The sequence below is a fragment of the Pleurodeles waltl genome, chromosome 7 (genome assembly GCF_031143425.1).
Source record: "Pleurodeles waltl isolate 20211129_DDA chromosome 7, aPleWal1.hap1.20221129, whole genome shotgun sequence".
NCBI classification, from domain to species: Eukaryota; Metazoa; Chordata; class Amphibia; order Caudata; family Salamandridae; genus Pleurodeles; species Pleurodeles waltl.
Window position 1 is genome coordinate 1,125,766,130 of NC_090446.1, and position 20,504 is coordinate 1,125,786,633.

The 20,504-nt window shown below is 46.4% G+C and overlaps 1 protein-coding gene across 1 annotated transcript in view; it reads left to right on the forward strand.

Moving 5' to 3' along the window:
* NUP85 (nucleoporin 85) overlaps positions 1 to 20,504 on the forward strand; it is a 215,379-nt gene that overhangs the window by 14,655 nt on the left and 180,220 nt on the right. Inside the window, exon 2 of the mRNA XM_069200126.1 lies at positions 13,111 to 13,204. Within this exon, the coding sequence (XP_069056227.1) occupies positions 13,111 to 13,204 (94 nt within the window). The remainder of the gene's footprint in view (positions 1 to 13,110; positions 13,205 to 20,504) is intronic.

Genomic DNA, 20,504 nt, shown 5'->3' on the forward strand with positions numbered 1-20,504 from the left:
GAACTCGGTATAATTTAGATATCAGATGGGACTCCTCTCCTGATGTCAATAGGACTTCAACAAAGCCGACAACATCATCGCACCCCACCTCCGAGATGTCATCAACACATCTTTTTCCACCGCCACCTTCCCGGAGAACTGGAAGCACGCTGAACTGAACGCCCTCCTAAAGAAACCAACAGCAGACCCCACCGAACTCAAAAACTTCCGGCCCATCTCGCTCCTACCGTTCCCCGCCAAAGTGATCGAGAAAATCGTCAACGCTCAACTCACCACCGCCCTGGAAACCAACGACTCACTCGACCCCTCACAGTTCGGCTTCAGAGCTAACCACAGCACCGAGACCGCCCTCATCGCAGCCACGGACGACATCAGATCCCTGACCGACAAAGGAGAAACCGTGGCCCTCATACTCCTGGACCTCTCTGCAGCATTCGACACGGTCTGCCACCGCACCCTGATACGTCGCCTAAGCAACGCCGGCATCAGAGGCAAGGCCCTGGAATGGATCACCTCCTTCCTCTCCGGAAGAACTCAGAGAGTCCGCCTCCCCCCCTTCAGATCCACGGCTACGGAGATCATCTGCGGCGTCCCCCAGGGATCCTCCCTCAGCCCCACCCTCTTCAACATCTACATGACCCCCCTGGCGAACATCGCACGCAAACACGGACTCAACCTCATATCCTACGCAGACGACACCCAGCTCATCCTATCCCTCACCAACGACCCCACCTCAGCAAGAACCAGACTACACGAAGGCATGAAGGAAGTAGCGAACTGGATGACAGACAGCCGGCTTAAACTGAATACAGAGAAAACGGAGGTCCTCATCCTCGGCCCTACACCTACCGCCTGGGACGACTCCTGGTGGCCTCCTGCCCTAGGCAGCACTCCCCAACCCACCGACCACGCACGCAACCTCGGTTTCATCCTGGACTCTTCCCTCTCCATGACCAGACAGGTCAACTCGGTGACCTCAGCATGCTTCAACACCCTCCGCATGCTCCGCAAGATCTTCCGCTGGATCCCCACCGACACCAGGAAGACCGTCACCCACGCCCTCGTCACCAGTCGCTTGGACTATGGGAACGCTCTGTACGCCGGCATCACCATCAAGCTACAGAGGAAACTACAACGAATCCAGAACGCTGCTGCACGACTTATCCTGAACATACCCCGCCACAACCACTTCTCCGGACACCTGAGGAAACTCCACTGGCTCCCAGTCAACAAGAGGATAACCTTCAGACTCCTCACCCACGCACACAAAGCCCTGCACAACCGCGGACCAGAACTCCTCAACCACCGCATCTCCTTCTACACTCCTCCTCGCACCCTACGCTCGACCGGACAAGCCCTGGCAGCCGTACCACGCATTCGCAAAGCCACTGCCGGAGGCAGGTCCTTCTCTTACCTAGCAGCGAAGACCTGGAACTCCCTTCCCAGCCACCTTCGCGCCATACAAGACCACCTTCACTTCAGACGGCAGCTCAAGACCTGGCTCTTCGAGCATTGAACCCCCCCCCCCCCCCCCACAGCGCCTTGAGACCCTTACGGGTGAGTAGCGCGCTTTATAAATGCGACTGATTGATTGATTGATTGAGATGCAGCACCCTGTGGGTGGCTGGTTCCGCGTTGACCGTGATCCAGTGCGTTTTCAGCACATGTATCAGTTTATGATACATAAGGAACTGACCCGGGGAGACTCCACTGTCAACAAGATTAGTGAAAGATCTCAACACTCCCTCCTGAAACAGGTCTCCCACCGTTTCTATTCCTGCTCTCCTCCAGGTTCCGAGGCTCATGCCTCCCAGGTTCCTCTCACCAGCCTCGATCGTAAGTACCGCCAGGGGTAGGGCCGGAGAGTACGGGGGGGACAGTGCCATCCCTTTTCACGCACCTCTTCCAACATGCTGACGCCACTTTTGTCATCGGGCTGTGCATGTGGGGATTAAGCTTCCTATTTGTCATTCGAGCAGTGAACTGATTTATGTCCTCCACTACTCGGTCGGCGTACCTCTCCAGGTGACCCTTACCTGTGAGCCACCCGGCAACCCATTGCAGCTGGGATGCCAGGTAGTAGGCTTCAAAATCTGGTGCTCCTAGACCCCCCTTGTTAGTTGGCCTGCATAGTATCTGGAGCGAGGTGCGTCTACGGCCATCATCCCATATAAGTTCCCTGAGTAGGGTGTTAAGTTCACGAAACCACGCTGTTGGAATCAGAAGGGGCAGGTTAGCGAAGTAGTATAGAAGCCGGGGCAGCATTACCATTTTGGACAATGCTACTCTGGCCATTATCGTCAATTTCAGCGATCGCCAGAACCCCACCGAGGACTTCAGAGATCGTAGAGCTCTGCCCAGGTTACCCTCGCGCAAGTCTGCCCTGTCGTGAAACACCTGTATGCCCAAGTACTTAAAGGTTCGAGGGGCCCAAATCATATCCCCAGGGCATGTTGTCGGGCGTTCGCCGCCCGGAGCCATAGGGAACACGCATGTCTTGCTACGGTTGAGGCAAAGTCCAGATATGTTCCCATAGTTCTCCAGCACTCCCAGCGCCCATGGGAGATCCTTCTCTCCGTCCCTAAGGTAGACAAGTATATCGTCAGCATATAGCGAGATGATATGTTCTTGGTGTCCCCATTCCACTCCTCTACCCAAGCCCTCCCGCCGCATCTGGGACGCCAGCGGCTCGATGGCCAGGGCGAATAACAGAGGGGACAATGGGCAACCTTGTCTGGTTCCCCTGTGAATTGGGTAAGTTCCGGATACTGTTTTACCCGTTCTCACTCTTGCCAGCGGTGACGTGTACAACAAGTCCACCCATTTGACCCAATCTTCACCCATTCCCATACGGAGCATCACTGCTCTCAAGTAGTCCCATCTGATCGAGTCAAATGCCTTCTCAAAATCCACCGCGAGCAACACCCCTGCTGCAGGTTTCATGTCGCTAGGCATATTCAGGACCGCAAAGAGACGTCTCGGGTTTAAGGAGGTGCTGCGATTCAGGACGAAACCATTCTGGTCTACATGTACCAGAGTTGGTACAAGAGGGAGTAAACGGTTGGCCAAGATCTTGCTTAGTATTTTAAAATCACTGTTTAGCATTGACTGGGGGCGGAAGTCAGTCACCGAGGGTTGCCTAGATTTTGTCTTAGGGAGTGGGACTACCATTGCCTCTCTCATGGTGCACGGCATTATCCCATTCTGTAGCGATTCTGTATACATCTCTACCAACTGGGGGGTCAGTTGCTTCTCGAATTTTTTATAAAAGTCCATGGGGAGGCCGTCTGTTCCCGGGGTCTTCCCTGAGGCTAATTGAGCTATAGCTTCACTGACCTCCGCCACCGTCACTGGGCCCCCCAGCCTATCCCTGTCTCCGGCCATCAGGCTCGTTATAGGTATATGTTGCAGGTAATTATCAAAGACCTCCGTACTGATTTCCGCCGGTTTTCCATATAAAAAGGTGTAATATTCCTTGAATGCATCATTTACAGGGCCTGGTCTACTTCTGCATGACCCTTCCTTATCCAGCACATTTGAGATGGGCTCAGCATCTCCACCCGGCCTCACCAACCAGGCTAACATTTTCCCAGACCTACCCTCTTCAGATTGTAGGGAGGCAAAGTATTTTTGTGTGCTGTGGCATCTAAGTTGTTCTTCGATCTGGGAATGGTCTCTCTTTGCCTGAGTATATTTCTCATTTACTAGTGTGCCAGTCCCCTGAGTAAGTTCTCCCTCATGTATTATCTTCTCTAGCGTAGTCAGCTCCTTTTCAAGTGTGCGTCTCACTCCGGCCGATTGTCCAAGACAAAAACCCCTTGTCACCACCTTGAGGGCCTCCCATTCCGTAGATCTAGAGGTGGTGGATCCACTGTTAAATTGAATATGGTCAGTCAGATGCTGTCTCCGGGCGTCTCTATATGCTGGGTCCTCAAGTGCTGTAGGGGACAATCTCCAGGCCAGAATGGGGGGCCTAATCTCTGCTGCCCTCCATGTTACCAATAGGGGGCTGTGGTCGGACAGTGTACGGCCCAGATATTCTGAGTGAAACATCCCACGTGCAAGGTCTGCCGTACACGCCACCCTGTCGATTCTGGTGTGGAGTCGGTGAAGGCCCGAATAATATGAGTAATCCCTGTCGTGTAAGTGTTGTTCCCGCCATATATCCACTAGCCCCCAGTAGCTCATCCATTCACTAAGTTTCCCAGCTATCTTACTTGACATTGCACCCTGTAGTGGGGGGGAGGATCTATCCAAGTCTACATCTAATATACTATTGAAGTCCCCTCCAACCAAAAGCTCTCCTCTCCTCTGGCGGGTGAGGTGGCTCGATAATTTCGTCAAAAAGGGGATCTGGTCCTGATTTGGGGCATACATGCAGCACAGGACAATCGGTGTGCCGCATAGCTGTCCCTCCAGAATCACGAACCTCCCCTCACGATCTATGTTGGAAGCTTCTATCTCTAGGGGAACCCCTGCACGGATCCAGATCATTACTGCCCTTGCGTACACTGAGTACTCTGTTGCGAACACCCGCCCCCTCCACCTACGTCTCAATCTCTCAGGTTCACCAGCCGCCAGGTGGGTCTCCTGTAGCATTGCTACCTGTATATTCCTCCTTTTTAAATAAGCCAGTATTTTGTGTCGCTTGGCCGGTGACCCCATCCCTCTAACGTTCCACGTTAAGAAATTTTATTCTACCATGTTGGTGATTTTTAAATTTACATTGGCTACTCTTTGCTACTTTTACCGTCTGCTGTCCCCTGATCCTTAGTGAAGCACTGTTGTTACGCAACCATTCACCACCCCTTGCCATCCTAACTAGTAACTGCTTATCCCAACTCCCCCTCCCCAGGGCACCTCTCAAACAGTAGGCTGCCCAAAAACAGAAAAAACACCTGTGCAACAGTGCAGCATGTTTCATCTTTTAGTTGCAGTTCTCGCCAGTCCACCTGTACAGGCGAGATTCCAGTAGGGGGGTGGCCCTGCACGGAGGGGCCATTAGTGCACCATTTGCGCCCGCCCCGGGGTATCCGGTAAGCCTCTGGGCCTCAGAGGTCATCTGCAGTTTGTGGGGTCACTACCGGGGCCTGCACCGAGCTGCTCGAGCCCCCCGCCGATGACATCACAGTCTCGTCAGATTCACCGCCAGAGTCCTCCCGGGGGGTCCCCTCTCCGTTCACACGTGCCGCTGCCTCCAGTGCTGCTCTTCTGCCACTTTCTTTTTGGTTCCGGGATGGTGCCAAGCGTGGGCGACTTCGGGTCCGTCTTTCCCTGGGGGGCCGGCGCGGTCCACCCCCGGTCGGGCCCCCCCTCCCGAGCTGCTCTGTCTGGGTCCCATGAGTTTCCAGCCATTCCCATGCCTCCTCCGGGGATTGAAGAAATGTTGTTTTTCTGTCAAGCATTACTTTCAGCTTAGCCGGGTACAGCAACGAATATTGTATACTTTCGTCCCTTAGGGCCCTTTTGACTGCCATGTATGAGGCACGCTTACTCTGTACCTCTACTGTAAAGTCCGGGAACAGCGTGACTTCGCCATTTGCTACCTTAAATGGGCCCTCTTCTCGCGCCCTTTGTAGCAAGATGTCCCTGTCTCTATAGTGTAGTAATCTTGCGATCACCACTCGGGGGGCCTGCCCGGCGCCAGGGGCCTCGCAGGCACGCGGTGCGCTCTTTCCAGAGTGTTGAATGAAGTCTGCCAGCCAGGTGCCACCACTGTGCTCAACCATTTTTCCAGGAATTCTACCATATTTGATCCTTCTGCCCCCTCCGGGAGGCCCACCACTCATCAAATTCACCTGTAAATTGATGAAGGCCCCCTCAACACGGGATAGGATGCTTGTGCTGTGTTGGGTGCCTTACCCACATTGAGCCCGACATATGGCACAGATGATATATTTGTGCCACTGATGAAAAAATTGGAACATACCAGTCAATATTGTCAGTGGCAATCATCCCACCTTTTCCCAGATGTGTAGTTCTGTGACACACACTGGCAAGCTAAGAGTGAAAGACTTTAGTTGCTACTAGATGGCGGTCCTGGAAGTGCCATAAATTGTGAACTTATAATATACATCCTACTCTTCTCTATTGTACTCTTTACCCATCCCCCCCAGCCCCCGATGCCCATGTTGTTTGCACACTATGGGGTTGGTGGAAGAGGATTTCTGTGGTCTGGAGGGGGCAGTTGGAGAGGGTGGTGAAAGGGCAACCTCTTGGGCTACCACATCACCTGAGCATTTCCATATGTAACTTTGACATGAGCAGTTTGGCAGGCTGCACATTTAACAGCACTTTCGGTGAGTAATTAAAAATCTTCCCTCAGGTCTGCCACATAGGGCTATTCTTGATCTGCCCTTTCTTGAGGTTAGAAATACCAGTAGTTTCCAAGTTGTCCATAGTCATGGACTACTCCAATACATAGTGGGAATTATTTTAAATATTAACACTTGCAGATGGGAGCATGCTTGAGTAAAGGCCTCCAACTCAACTACTTGGACGCAACTGACATTGGTCAAGTGGACACCTGTGGTCTCATGTTAACATCCCTGCAAGGCTTTATAAGATATGCAGTAAAAGTAACACAATGGTGGGATTTACCTTCCTGGAGATGAGGTAAAAGGGACTCAAGTTTTAGAAGCGGGGTCCCATCCGGATCTAGAGAGAGAGATATGACCTGCTGACAGAAGTAGTGTTTTATGCTTGGTGATCCAGACATCTGACGTGTTTTTTTTAAATAAAACTTTTTTTTTTAATCGCAGGGATATTAAGGCATGTGGAACAGCTACACTGATATGGATCTAAATACAAAAGTGTCTAACTGTGCAGTTGCTGCTGTGGCCATGGCTCACACGGACGCAGCCCAGCGGCCACTGGATCAAAGGCAGTACTGTAATAAACCACCAGATGTTTTTTATTGTCATGGATTGGGATTATCACCACAAAGGTGACTTCCCCTTTTTCATGACAGAACAAAGGAAATGTTTTTTAATAATCTGGGAGACCGAAAGCAAGGGCTCGGGCCAGGGTTTCTTTTAACATAGTGAATGCTTGTTCTGCTTTGTTTCTGTCCGCATAGGCTCAGGCGTATGAAGTTTAGTAAGGTATTGAAAGGGTTTTGAGGTGTACTCTAAAATCCACTGTTGGCAGTACCTTGTTAGCCCTAGAACTGTTTGTATTTTGGCGACTATTGTATGGGCAAGGAACCCTGAGAATCACATCTATTCTAGATACTGACTAATGTTGCTGACCTCTCGACAGTCATGTGTTCCAGATAATGGACCTTTGGTAGACACACCTGTAACTTTTCTTGAGAACTAACAAATATTGTCTGTGTACTGGACTAATGCAGACTCGTCTCATGAACCTTATGCTATCAAAGTTCTTCTTGTGGACCAGATATAAGAGTGTGGCTCAGTATATCCCATAGGCTATCGTGTCCATGTGAATTGGGACTCCAAAATGCGAATGCAAAAACAAACTGGCTATCAGGATGCATAGGTGCATAAAAGAACACAGATCTACAGCAGTGAAATAGTTTACTGTAGTAGGATGCATATAAGAATTGTGGTAGGACTAGGGACAGTTTGGAAAGTGCAAAGAACTGCATTATCTGCTTTGAGATCTTGTGCAAAGCAATGATATCCATTTCCTGACTTTTTAACAGGTAAAATAGGAGTATTGCATTTACTGCTGGGGACGCTAATTCACTAGGCTATTTGGGGTGACATTAGAAGTCACATAGCCTCTCTGCTTCCCACTGAATTGGATTTTCAGAGTTCAACCAAATGTACACCAGTTGAGCAGATTGCATTTGTCCTACTTCATCTCGTGGGGGGTGGGCAAATGGAAGTTTATATCGGAAACAAAGTTACTTCCAATGCGTTGGGGGTCATTACAGGTGGAACTTGATCAGTTACATACATAAGGGCTAGAACTACACATCAATTTCCGCTGGGATATCAAGAAACTTCCCCTCTGCAGTACAGTGAGTAGTACACACAATTTAAAGAGGAGATCCCTTCATAATAGATTGGCAGAAGATTTCTGGTCAGAAATTTAGCATAAAGTGATTGTAACACGTTGGGTGAGGTGCATCATTATTTGCCATCCGTATTGCATTACTGAACTCTTAAGTAAGGGGCAGGACAAGGAAATCTGAGGCTTTCAGGTCAGAACAAATGACCTTCGTATTAACCAGGGCCCCACTGAGATGCACTGTTTTGTCCAAGACAAGGGTCTCTTCTAAAGGGAAGTGTTGGAGGGGGGGCATCCTTGTTATACCAATGACATTTACCCACATTTGTACAGAATCCTGTACCGTATATAACCTTTAAACCTATATATCAGTCCTGCCAAGCAACAGTGGTTACAGGCAGAGGTCTCCAAACTTTTTAATGCCGCGCCCCCCCAGTTGAAAAATAAAAATCATTGGGCCCCCCTCAGAATTTTTCACAATTATTTTATAAACATGGCAATGTTTAAATATGTCTAAACCTATTTAAACATTGCAGTTAAGTACTGTTACCTTTTTAAAACTGCAATAACATGCTTCTGCTTAAAACAAAGGCCTGTTATCTGTATAATATTTCTTTTGGCCAGAGTCTGGGGCCCCCCCTGGGATCACTTGAGGCCCCCCAGTTTGAAGACCCAGTTTGAAGACCTCTGGGTTAGACTAATGCATTTTAGTGCTGGTGTCCGCATTACTGCACTAAAAACATTAGTCACGCAGTTATAGTGCCCTCAACTACCCAAGATGCGCCCTCTGCGAGAGCTGCATTTATATAGCAGTTGCCCTGGCAGTGAGTTTGCTTTGCAAAGAGACATGGACTCACTTGTTTACTCCGGAGTGGCACCTGACTCGTAACACTTTCTACATATTTACATGATGGGACGAACTCTGGTGCTGCTGTGCATATGAGCGAGCGATTGGTATCGCCCAAAAGCCGAGCCTGAGTTTACACCACCTGTCTCTGACGATAAACAAATCCGGATGCGACGGAGAGCCACACATGGATCCGGAGCAGCGCCAGAGTCCGAGTGGGGACTGCAGTCCACGAACAGCCAAGCACACAAATGGCATCACGAATGATTGAGGAGCCTAGTGAGTGTGCTGTGCTCAGTGTGGCATGGAGTCTGCAGCCCCCAGCGCCATGACTGGCAGGCGTTCGTCACCATCACCGGATCATGTTTCTTTTCCCACCGACCTCTGCAGAACAATGTTTGTGTTCCACGCTGAGGCCGCTGAATGCAGGGACAGTCACTCAGGATGCAATAGCGCAGTCAAATGCCCAGTGCGAACAATCTCCCGTTGTGCTCAAAACTGCATTACAAACCAGGTGCAGATCGTGCAAAACATAGTAAAACCTGCCACGGATTGCTGGAGATAACTGAACAAAATGACAGTTTGTGGGTTGAATGATGCGCAGTTTCATTCTAGGCCTGTAACTGAGAGCAAACACGAATTGGCGCATTTTACTCTCAAGTTACTGGTGGTGAAAGGGTGGCTAGTGCTGCTGAGCATCTCATGTTTCCCACAACACAGAATACTTGAAACGCGGCACCATTTAGTCACTCTGTTTTTGAGTTTTCATAAAAGGCATAACATTATAATACTTCCTACCACAAGGGCAGATTCGTTTTTTCTTCTCTTTTAGGGACCGGGAAATTACCCGATTTGACCAGAATCTCAGTATTTTGAGCCACCGGCGGGACTCAGGATCTGGGGGAACCATAGCGAAGTTGGCATCCCTGACCATAACGCCAAGTCCTCTTCTCACAATTTCGTGTTACAAATACATCAGCAGTCACAGGGAGAGTAAAACAGAGAGAGAAAAAAAGCAGGGAGAAAAGTGGTGAGTAGGGATGAAAGCCACAAAGAGGAATGAGTGGGAAAAGCAGACAGATGAAGTGACAAGGTTGAGGAAAGCACTCGGGGCTCAATAAGGAGGGGGAAGAGCTAGAGGGAAGGAAGCAACGAATGCAGTAGGGTGAGATGGGAGGACACCGAGACAAAGGTGGAGGTGAAAGGGGAGGATATGTACACAAAAGGAAAGGGTGATATTGGCAGGGAGGGAGAGAGAGGAAAGCTAACAGAGGAAGGAGGAAAAGACAGCAGATGCCGAAAGATGAGGGAGCAATGAAGGAAAATGGGAGTAAAGACGAGTGAGAAGAGGGATCAAAGAGTGAGGGTAATGAAGCTGTGGGATAATATAAGATTGGGAAAGAGAGACAGTGAATGGAGAGTACTGGGCTTTAAAGTGAGTGAATGTGGGGACTTTATGCCTACACACAACTGTGACCCAAAGAATCCACGTTTTTCCACCCAACTTGTGATTTAGGATTGAGAGCCGCATTGAAGGGGTGTGTGTACTCCATCTCATCCTTGCCTATTCTGTACTTTGTTTCAGCACTTAAGGGAAGTGGCAGCTATTTTAAGGCTCTTTCTACATGTTTGACTCATGATAAATTGACAGTCAGTGTCACAAAAAAGGCATTCGAGGCACAATAAGAACATGGAAATGTTGTGCACTGGCAAAGTGAATACATGACTGCTCTGAATTTGTGATATTGATCTTTTTACATATTCATAGCTTGCTTTACTCATGTTAATTTGTGACTCAGTTTCACACATTTGGCAATGGAATGTCACTCATGCACACTGAATTCTGGAAATGTCACACGTTTGTGTATATATACTAATTCACACTGCATGGATGCACACAGCAAAACTCATTTAGAGGGATGAAAGGGTGGGTAGTGCTTTATTTTTTTTCCATGCTGTTCACTCACTACTAAAGACCTGTAACACTAGGGATAACTTTAGACTCAACTCAGTAATATTTCATTGAAGAAGGAAAAGAAAACAAGCATTTGCAATGAAATGGGTCTTGCTTTTGCTCAAGTTGGAGCTATTAGCGTTATAAACTCCTAACTGGACTTTTCTTGCCACTTAAATTGAAAGAAAAAAAAGCGTGATTGCGCTTCGCGGTAAATAAAAAGATAAAGTAGTGCAGAAACCAGCCTGAAAACATGGGGCCTCGTATGTTTTCAGTAGTTTACCAGTGCTGTGTAGGTGGGATAAACACCGGAAAAGGCATGACGTATGCATGCCTTTCACTAATGAAAGCAAGCGGATTCTAAAAGGCAAGCTCACAAGCCAAACAAACTGATAGGTGTGACATGGGCGTGGTTAAAAGCCCAAAGAGATATTGCAACAGGGATGTGTGCTCGATCCTAAAAAGGACAATACAGAAACAGGAGGAAAAATGCAGTGCACTCCATGAACTCATGATATTCCACAAGATTATTATTATTATTATTATTTTTAAACCAATGTGCTCTTGGTCTCGATTTAAGGCTGAAACGTGGTCCGCGATTATACCCTCCATTCATACCCATCACACGGAAGACAGTCAAAACGTAAAATTCTCACCATCCCCTTGTTATATGTGACTACTTTGTATCTATTGCTTACCTGTGTACTTAGTTGTGTTAAACGCATTCTCTGTATGGCTCCTTATTGTTTTCTGCTTTAGAGCTTTAGTATTTATGTATTCTAAGTTCCATGTGACATCGGTGCCCTCGGGTTCTGGAGCCTAGTGTGAAGGCATTTGGAGGTTGGCTCTGGACCTGTGAGGGTGTCTGTCTGTCGTGGATCCAACAATTAAACTTCAACTATTTAACTTACACAGGAGTGTGAGTGGAATCTCTTCCTTCCATTACTGCCCCTCTATACCACACCCCTTTAGTAATAAGCATTATTGAAATGTCCCTAATAGTCCATGTGCACCTGCTAAACCTGCCTTTTTCTTGTTTGAGTGGTGCTTAGCTCATACCAATATCAAATAGAGCATGACAGCCTACCCCGAATTCCCGATATAGAGGCTTAAAACAATCTTCTTTTTGTTTATCGTGGCACCTCCGATGTGGGAAGGAGAGTTACTGTTGCAGCCTTGCCCGTGCCAGCATAGCCATCCCAATGCTCAGCACCAGTCAGTCAAAGAATTTCACTGAACAGCAGCTCTGTCAGGAACCATCTTTATTGCCAAGTAGTTGCAAGGCAACGATTGTCCCCAGCGTCGAACAGTGTGCAAACAAGTTGGCTGGCAGGTCATTGCTTTTGAGGTGTATTTATGTACAAGTTCACGAAAACTTGACAATATGTCAGTCTACACCCCATTTAGAGTTAAAAATACAAGATTGAGTGTCTTAATCTGAGAAGGGCCGTCTCTGCATTTCTTTGGGTCAAACACTTACTTATCAGTAAAAGAGGCAGCCTGCCTTTCTTGAAATGCGTGGAAAGGGTCTGGACTGGGTTTGAGGAATGTTTTTCTTTCCAGTGCCTTACTTTCATTCGAGTTATCACGTATACGTTATTTCGGTAACTGTGCATAATCTGGTTTTGGACTTGCATATTTTCTCAACCTCAGCCCCTCCCATGCCCCCCACCCCCTCCCACACACACACCTGTTGGATTATACACTGCTCCCTTTAACCTCCTATTTCCAGGCACCCTCTCTCCAGATACCATCACCTGCCCTTACCCTTGCCGACACTATTTCCTGTAACCAGTTTCCATATGAACACACTTTAGGCCCATGTTTTTGGTTTCCACCGCACCAACCAATCTGCTCAGGCACCGCCCATGGATCCGCACCTTATTTCTGGGCTCTGATTTCATAACCATCTCTTCACAAAAACATATGACTAACCTCTGTTCACAGACACAGTTCAATAACAAACCGTTGTTTTAGACTTTGCTATCATAACTATCCCTCTCGCCATACTTTTGTAATATTGCACTCTTTGCTTGACTGTCCCATAACCAAGTCCTTCCCAGACAGGGGCTCAAAGCTTGATCCTGGTCACCAACCTCTAAGCCTTGTACATGGCCCTTATTGCCACACACAATCACCTTCACTTCACTTCATCTCACTTATAACCAAGACCGAATCAGAATGCAAATTCCGATAGTGCCATACGACATAATGACCCACTCTACAGACTCTGCTGCTAGGAACTGTTGTCATTCTCCATAGCGACTTTACTCCGCTTGAGTAAACCGGAGGTCTCTGACTACTTAACCCACGTACCACTCTTTTTCTGCAGTTGATTCCTGGAGTAAACTCCAAGAGGCGGCGTCTTGGTTTTGACTGGGGCCCTGGAGAGCTTCTGCTGTGTGAGACATGGTTTCCCAAGACAGGTGAGGTTGTGTGCAAGCACTTAATTCAAATTGTAGTCTGTATCTTAAAGGTCTTTCAAGTCACAATCCAGACCTGTCAAGAGAAATAAATGTAGAAGAAGCAAAATAGGATGAGCACATATTAAACTGTTAAGCTACAGGAACAATGGAATAAAACATAACACATTCTGAATCATCATAACTAATGGGTAGCAGGAAGACTGACATCCAGTTAATGAAACAAAATAAATTACTAAAAACACAGATGATTAGTTAAGCCTAAAACAGATGCTAGTTTAAAAACCAAGGGTTCCAGGGACGTTATAGTTGTGTTCTGAATTTACTCGCACAAAACCATAGAAATTCAGCAGTTATAGTATATTACTTCAAGTAACTATAACTCGCGCCCCAAGGTAACTATAACTCGCGCCCCCAGCCATGCAAAGTTTTTTCTAAAATACTTTGACTGCTAATGTTTCATTTATATATTTAATGATGTACTAGATGTAGTCATGAGTGCTGTAATATCTGGTGTAATTAGCAGTGCATGGTGAGGGTGCAAATTTATAGCTTCCTTAGAAGTATACTAGGTATTCCTAGTTAGGACCTAGTTGGTATATAAAAAGCATTTTTTTTTATTTTTTTTTTTTACTTGCCTACTATATCTTTGGCGTCGCTTGACGAACCTTCATGAAACCTTCCCAGAAAACTTGCCAGTTCGGTCAGCTGCTGCCTGGAAAGTTTCCAAGTGATCCATCCAAAGGGGCCGAGAAAAAGGAGGGATCCCAAGACAAGTTTTCCCTATTCATTTTTCCTAGGTTTTGAACAGCAATAGCACAAAAACTACTGAACGCAAATTACACCAAATTTAGCAGGAAGGTACGTCCTGGTCCAGAAAGTGAACTTTTTGGTGTTTTGATGTAAATCCGTTCAATATTTTTTAAGAAATTGAGGGGAAAACAATTGTATATTTAGGACATGAAGGATTCGCGACCCCCTCCCGATCTTGTGTAGAGATCTAATTGGCTGATAACAATTCAACACCAGAAGTTGTTGCAGTGTTGTCAGCCATCTTGGGCTCGGCATGCCCTGCTAATTACCCCAACAAATTACAGCACTCATGACATCTTTGATAACATCATTGATAAAGTCACTGTAATATCTGCAGTAAAATTATTGATCACATACCTGGTCATGGCAAGGGCACGAGTTATAGTTACCTTAGGGCCCAAGTTATAGTTACTTGAGGTAACTCTAACTATAACTGAATTTTTATGGTTTCGTACATTTAACATGTGAGTCCAACTAGAACGTCCCTGTAACCTTCTTTTTTTTTTTTTTTTTTTTGTGTGATTTTTTATATATATATATATATATTATTTTCATTCCACTAAAGTCAACTGTTGTACTACTTCATCGATCATAGACTGATCATTCCAGGCTAGCTGAAACTATAGCTAGTCAGGAGAGGATCTAGATAGGTGGCCCTAGCGTTTCTGCCCTACTTCTTTGTAAATAAGGCCTTTCAGAGTGCAACAACTTTCTCTCTTTACTTTAAAAATATTTTTTAAAATAAAAATTCAGGAGACAATGACAGTTTTACTAGATCAAATTCAGCACTAATGGGGGCTTGTGAAATTGATTTAGTCTGCTTAAAGCCAGTTAGATTGACTGAGAAAGCTAACACGTTTATCAAGTTTTATAATGGTACATTACCGAGCCGTATGTTAGTATGGGGCAAAGTTTTGCTTCTGTTTCTTTTAGCATTCGAATGTTGAGGGACTGGACACGTATTTACGCAATCTGGCCACTGCATTAGATTAAACCAATACTTATGTTTTCAGTTGGGATAAGTGACGTTTACTTCATAAAGACTCTGCTAACCTTACCCATAAATAATCCTATTTTCCTTGGTAGATATGTCATGACCCTTCCTAAAGCGCTTTATTCAGATTTTTTTCCGTCCCAAAAATAACTTTGTATTTTAGTGGTATTTACGATATGTTTTTGGGGGGGAATTTTAAATTGGCACTGGCTTCCAACAGGTAATGCAGCTTCACTGCAGTATGGTCAGGCTGAATGTGGCCATCCATAGAATTAAAAGCCCTATATGATTGTCTCAATTTTTGTGGCAATGAGCGTACCTTCTGCAGTGATGTCATATAGAGGTAGAAACCTGAGGAACCTAATAGGCACCCCTACTTCACACCCTGGTTAGGGAGAATTTTGGGAGGTACACATTTCCATTCTTACAAACAAATCATCATCAGTGTCCACGTATACATTTGTTGAACCCCTCTTAGATTGACTTACAAAAATATTGGCTCTGGTTGTCTTACAAACAATGAAAGGGGCTGCAGACCATTAGCAGGTTGTTTGTAGAGTAGCTCAAGTGACTAAGATATACATAATTAGAAAGCAATGTATGGGCAAACCCCCAAAAACCCTACAAACCCCATAACCTAAAAGGGATGGACATTATTTTGAAGGACGATCCAAAAATGTACCTTAACTTTGAACTCTTAAATGTAGCATGGAACTACACAATAGTGTTCTTCCCGTCTCATCTAGCAAAATCAAGCCATAGAAGGTGTTTTCAAATCAACAGTAACAGAACGTGCCTTGTATCACCAAGCTCTGTGTTTTAGGTTTTAAGCAAGTGGTAGACCTCAAAAATCCAGTTTTTTTATTTTTTTTTATTTTGTAATGTTCATAGTGTTTCAAATATTGAAGCACAATAGAAACTGGTGTAACAGTGGAGTTCAAATTGCAACCAAGTTTTTAGTGGCAACATAGGACAATGCAACAGATACGAATTGGCACTTTTCATTAGATAACGAGCAACAAAACAGACTGCACACGTCAAGTTCTGCGCACATAGATTTCAGGGGTGGATTTACTTATCACCAAGGTAATACAAATCCTATCACAGTAAGGTACTTGTTTTATGGCATATATTTTCGTAATGTTCCTTCTCTATGTGACTAGATTTTGTATTACAGAATGTATCCATAGTTGTTTGTATTCTGTGGAGCAAAAAGTTACTAGTATGTTGTACGTTTAATTATTTGAAAAATGTACTTACTCCTTGATATATGTCGGGTTTCTTTACTAAGTTTCTACATAGAATTCAGCGTACTTTTTTTTTTTTGTTTTTTTTTTGTAGTTCCATAATATACACATCATGGTGTTTATTGACTGTCTGTAACAGTTGATCATGGCAGTATTACTGTTTTGTTGACGTTGCAGTAGGAGCTCAAATAAGGACTTGGTGCACAATTGTACATTCTTCATTACACTTCCACCAGCATGCAAATAATCTCAATCATTATGGTTGGAGAATTTAGTTAAGTTTACCTGGTGGGGTCTTTTACTCCATTCGGTCCCTAATTGGATCAAAGGAGGCAAGATTGTATTTTTCTGTAATTCGTATAGCTTTTAATCACCTTACCCAGTCAGAGACTGTCCTCCTGCTCAGAGGAGACACAGTAGGTGCTGTTAGGCCGGTTGAATTATGTGACTGGGGTGGGTTCAAATGAGTGTTGGGATAATTGGCATCTGCTTATTTTCTTACACCTTTTTTAAAAACACATTTTTATTGTGTTTTTCAAACAGTACAAACACAGCCCTGACGGGTTCAACAGTGCAGTGAGGCACTGTTACAGGTGCATAGGAAGTAATGCAACTACCAAGTGCGGTAGACAACTTCAATTTTATCAAAGCAATGCAAAGCATATGAATTTTATAAAGACCTATCCAAATACGAACAATAAAGACCACACCTCCCATCACGTCACTGCACTTTTATGCCCCTGCCCCAATATTTCATAACAATGTGCCAGTCACATCCTAGCGTAATCAGATGGGTATACTCAGTCCGGTTGCACCCGGCCCTATATTATGTGAAAAGGAGAGGTCGTTATGGCTGTCCCTTGTCAGATACATCTCGCACTGGTGAACGAGAAGGGGTGTCCAATTCCGTTTTTTGAGACAATCGACTTAGTGGTCCCTAGCTTGGGCCCAGTATGTTGAACCATGACCACTTTTCACTTCTTGGAGTAACACTGCACTCTCAAATCCTGCCCACTGGATGAGTTCCTCCCTCCACTTTGTCAATCTAGGGCCCATAGCCGCTTTCCAATGCATAGTAATCTCCTGCTTTCCCAAAACCAGAGCTAAGTCTACAAACCTGGTGGTGATCTTAAGCCTAGTGGCACCACTTGCCTCCAGTTGTCAACCAGCAGGGGACAAGACCACACCATGTATAACATCTGTCCCATGTTCACCACACCTTGGGCAGGCTGCTTCAGTAGCTCAGAAGAGTCGGATGAGTTTACCGGGGGCGAGAAGTCCTGTGCAGGAAGTAAAAGCTAACAAATTTAAACCTGGCATTTCTGGACACCGTTTATGTACCCATAAGAATTTTGACCTAGTCCGCTTCAGTAATTGGGTGTGCAATGCCCTCTTCCATTTTTCACGCAGCTCTACCAAAGGTGTAGTAATGTCATGCCACCAGGCTCGGTATAAGGAAGTTACTGCCTTGAAACTGCCTGATGTGGTGCATAGTGCTTGGCAACACTGGTGATCAGCGATGGCTCCTCCGCTATGGTGGAGGAACGTCGCCCCCATGCGAGCCGCAGCAGCTGCAAGCCTTTAACAACGAAACAATAAAACTGTTTATTATTGTTTCATATGTTAAAAGGGCGTGGCCATTGGCGATGACAGACTCCCTTCAGTGCACATGTATGTTTGGCCAGCCAAACACACATGCGCACTGTTCTCTCTCCAGCCTGGTACTGTATTGCCAAGCTGGAAAGAGCTGCACAGGCTCTGTCTGCCTGGGAGCACCCTAGCTGGGCTCTACCAACCAATCCTAATGTTGCTCTGAGCAGCGTAAGGATTGGCTTCAGGGCAGACTGGGGGCCTGTTCCTGCAGTGACGAGGAAAAGAGGAGTGGTGCGGAGGGAGAACAGGTATGTGAGTGTTTTTTTTCTTCTTTTTTTTGTTCTCTTCCCCCCACCCCCAATGTGCACGCCACCTGCCCCTTCAAAGGGCAGCTAGCCACGACTGCTGGAGATGTGGGGTCTCCTCCGTGCCTGTACCCCAGTGGTTACCCACAGTAGCGACCACCACCCGATGTATTAAAAAGTTACCCCTCAATACATTAGAAGTGGTCAAGCAGTCATCATATGTTAATAACTCCCCATCTCTGTAGAGGTCTCCAACTCGGTTCACCCCATGGCACATCACTCTGATAGGCTCCTCAGTGCTTCTCCCTGAGCCTTATGCTCCAGTCCATGCAGTGGAAAGTCTGGAGCGGACGGCATGTTGACATGGGTGCGCTGAAGGGCCCATTGTCAGGAGTGTTTGACAACTTGCAGGTTTGTGGTATCCTCCGGCAGCGGTCACCTGGGAGTCAAGAGGATCTGGTATAGTACTTGGAGATTCAATAGTGTCCCCATTGCGTTGTCCCCAGGGTGCTGTTGCAAATAAATCCACTGGGTAAACCACTGGAGTTGGGCTGCCAGGTAGTAAACCTCAAATTCTGGGGTCGCCATTCCCCCCTCCACCATCTAACGTTGTAGCTTGGTCAGTGCTAATCTCTGTCTGCCTGTCCCTCGTATAAGTTCGATCTGCAGTGAGTTTTAATTCCCTTAAGGCCCGTCAGAGAATAATAGACGACCTAGAGAAGAAATGCAACAATTGGAGGAGCGCTACCATCTTTGCTACTGCAATTCCTCCTGCAACTGATAATGGCAAGATCTTCCAGAAATCTACATTAGTGCGGAACCCCGAACGGCAGCCCCTCCAGTAGGTCAACAGGATAATGGTATGCTCAGACCCCTAGGTATTTTAGATGTGTCCCTTCCCAAGTAAGTCCCCGCAGGTCACGAGGTGTCGGTGCCATCCAACTAAGCTGGAAGTGGTGAGATTTCTGCTGATTGTTGCACAAGTCAGAGGTTCTTCTAAAGCGCTCTAAAAGGGCAATTGCGCATGGTAGTCGTCATCTGCATCATGCAGAAACAGAAGCATGTAATCGGCATACAGGGCGGAGTAGTGCGAGATTCCCTTTACATCTAGTCCCTGATATGCCATACCAGATCATGCACAATTAGCCAGAGGCTCAACAGCATTTCCAAAATAATAGTAGGGAAAGTGGTCAGCCTTCCTGAGTTCCCTGTCCTACCTTATAAGCCTCTGTAATACACTTTCCACTTCGGACTTTGGCAGTTGGGGTTGAGTATAGGAGTCTTTGCTCCACTGGATAAAGCCAGGACCTACACCCATTTTCGCCAGTACTTGTCAAAGGAAGTCCCAGCAAAGACTATTGAATGTTTTTTCGATGTATATTCCCACAATGAACGCCCTGTGCTTATCTATTGTCTCTGTATTGAGAATTGCAAGGAGCTTACGAATGTTGTGCTCTGTGCTGTGCCCTGGAATGAATGCGGCCTGATCCACATGGATCAGTTCAGGCATCAAGGGGAGGAGACTGGTAGGTAGTTTTCTACTCAGAATTTTATAGTCTATATTGAGCAGGAACAAAGGGCGGTATGCCCTTACATCTTGAGGGGGGCGTCCCGGTTAAACAATGCGATCAGCAAGGCCTTGCTTGATAGTGGTGTTGGGCAACCACCTCATTTCCTGTGCCACAGCATATAGTTCAACCAGTTTTGATGCCAGGTATTCGATATAGGCTGCATAAAACTCGACCGGCAGGCTATCTGTCACTGGGACTTTGCCCAGTGCCATAGCCTTAACTACTGCCCTTACTTCCTGAAGCGTAATATGAACTCCAAGTGTCTCAATGTCTTCTGGTGTAACTGTCCGAAGCATCACAGGGTCTAAGAAGTCGGTTGAGGAGGTAGGGATGTATAGTGATGTTTATTATTCCTCAAATCTACTGTTTGTCCCCCAGTGTGTAGAGGCGTTTATCCAGTTCTGAGTCCACCTCTAGAATGATGGAGCCTCTGGCCGTGTGGTTGGTGAGCCAAGCCAGCGGGGGATGAGGGGGGTGGGAGGGGAGCTTCGGGTTTGTGCACCCCTTCAAGAATCCACCAATCCCAACCCCAACCCCCTGCCATCACAAGAATATCCAAGCAATTTGGTAGACTGGCGAATCCGCAAGCGGCGGGTGGGACCTCTCAAGGGCCGGATCTGCAATACAGTTATGATCATTCTCCCACCCACCCCTGTTTTTTTAATTTATTTTTTTTATACTTGTGTACGGTTCTAGAATACTGGACAGGTCTGCCAAAAATCCTCTCTGGAGTCAGTTAGGAGCATGTATTCCTGCTATCGCGTCAGGTCTCGGTACCCT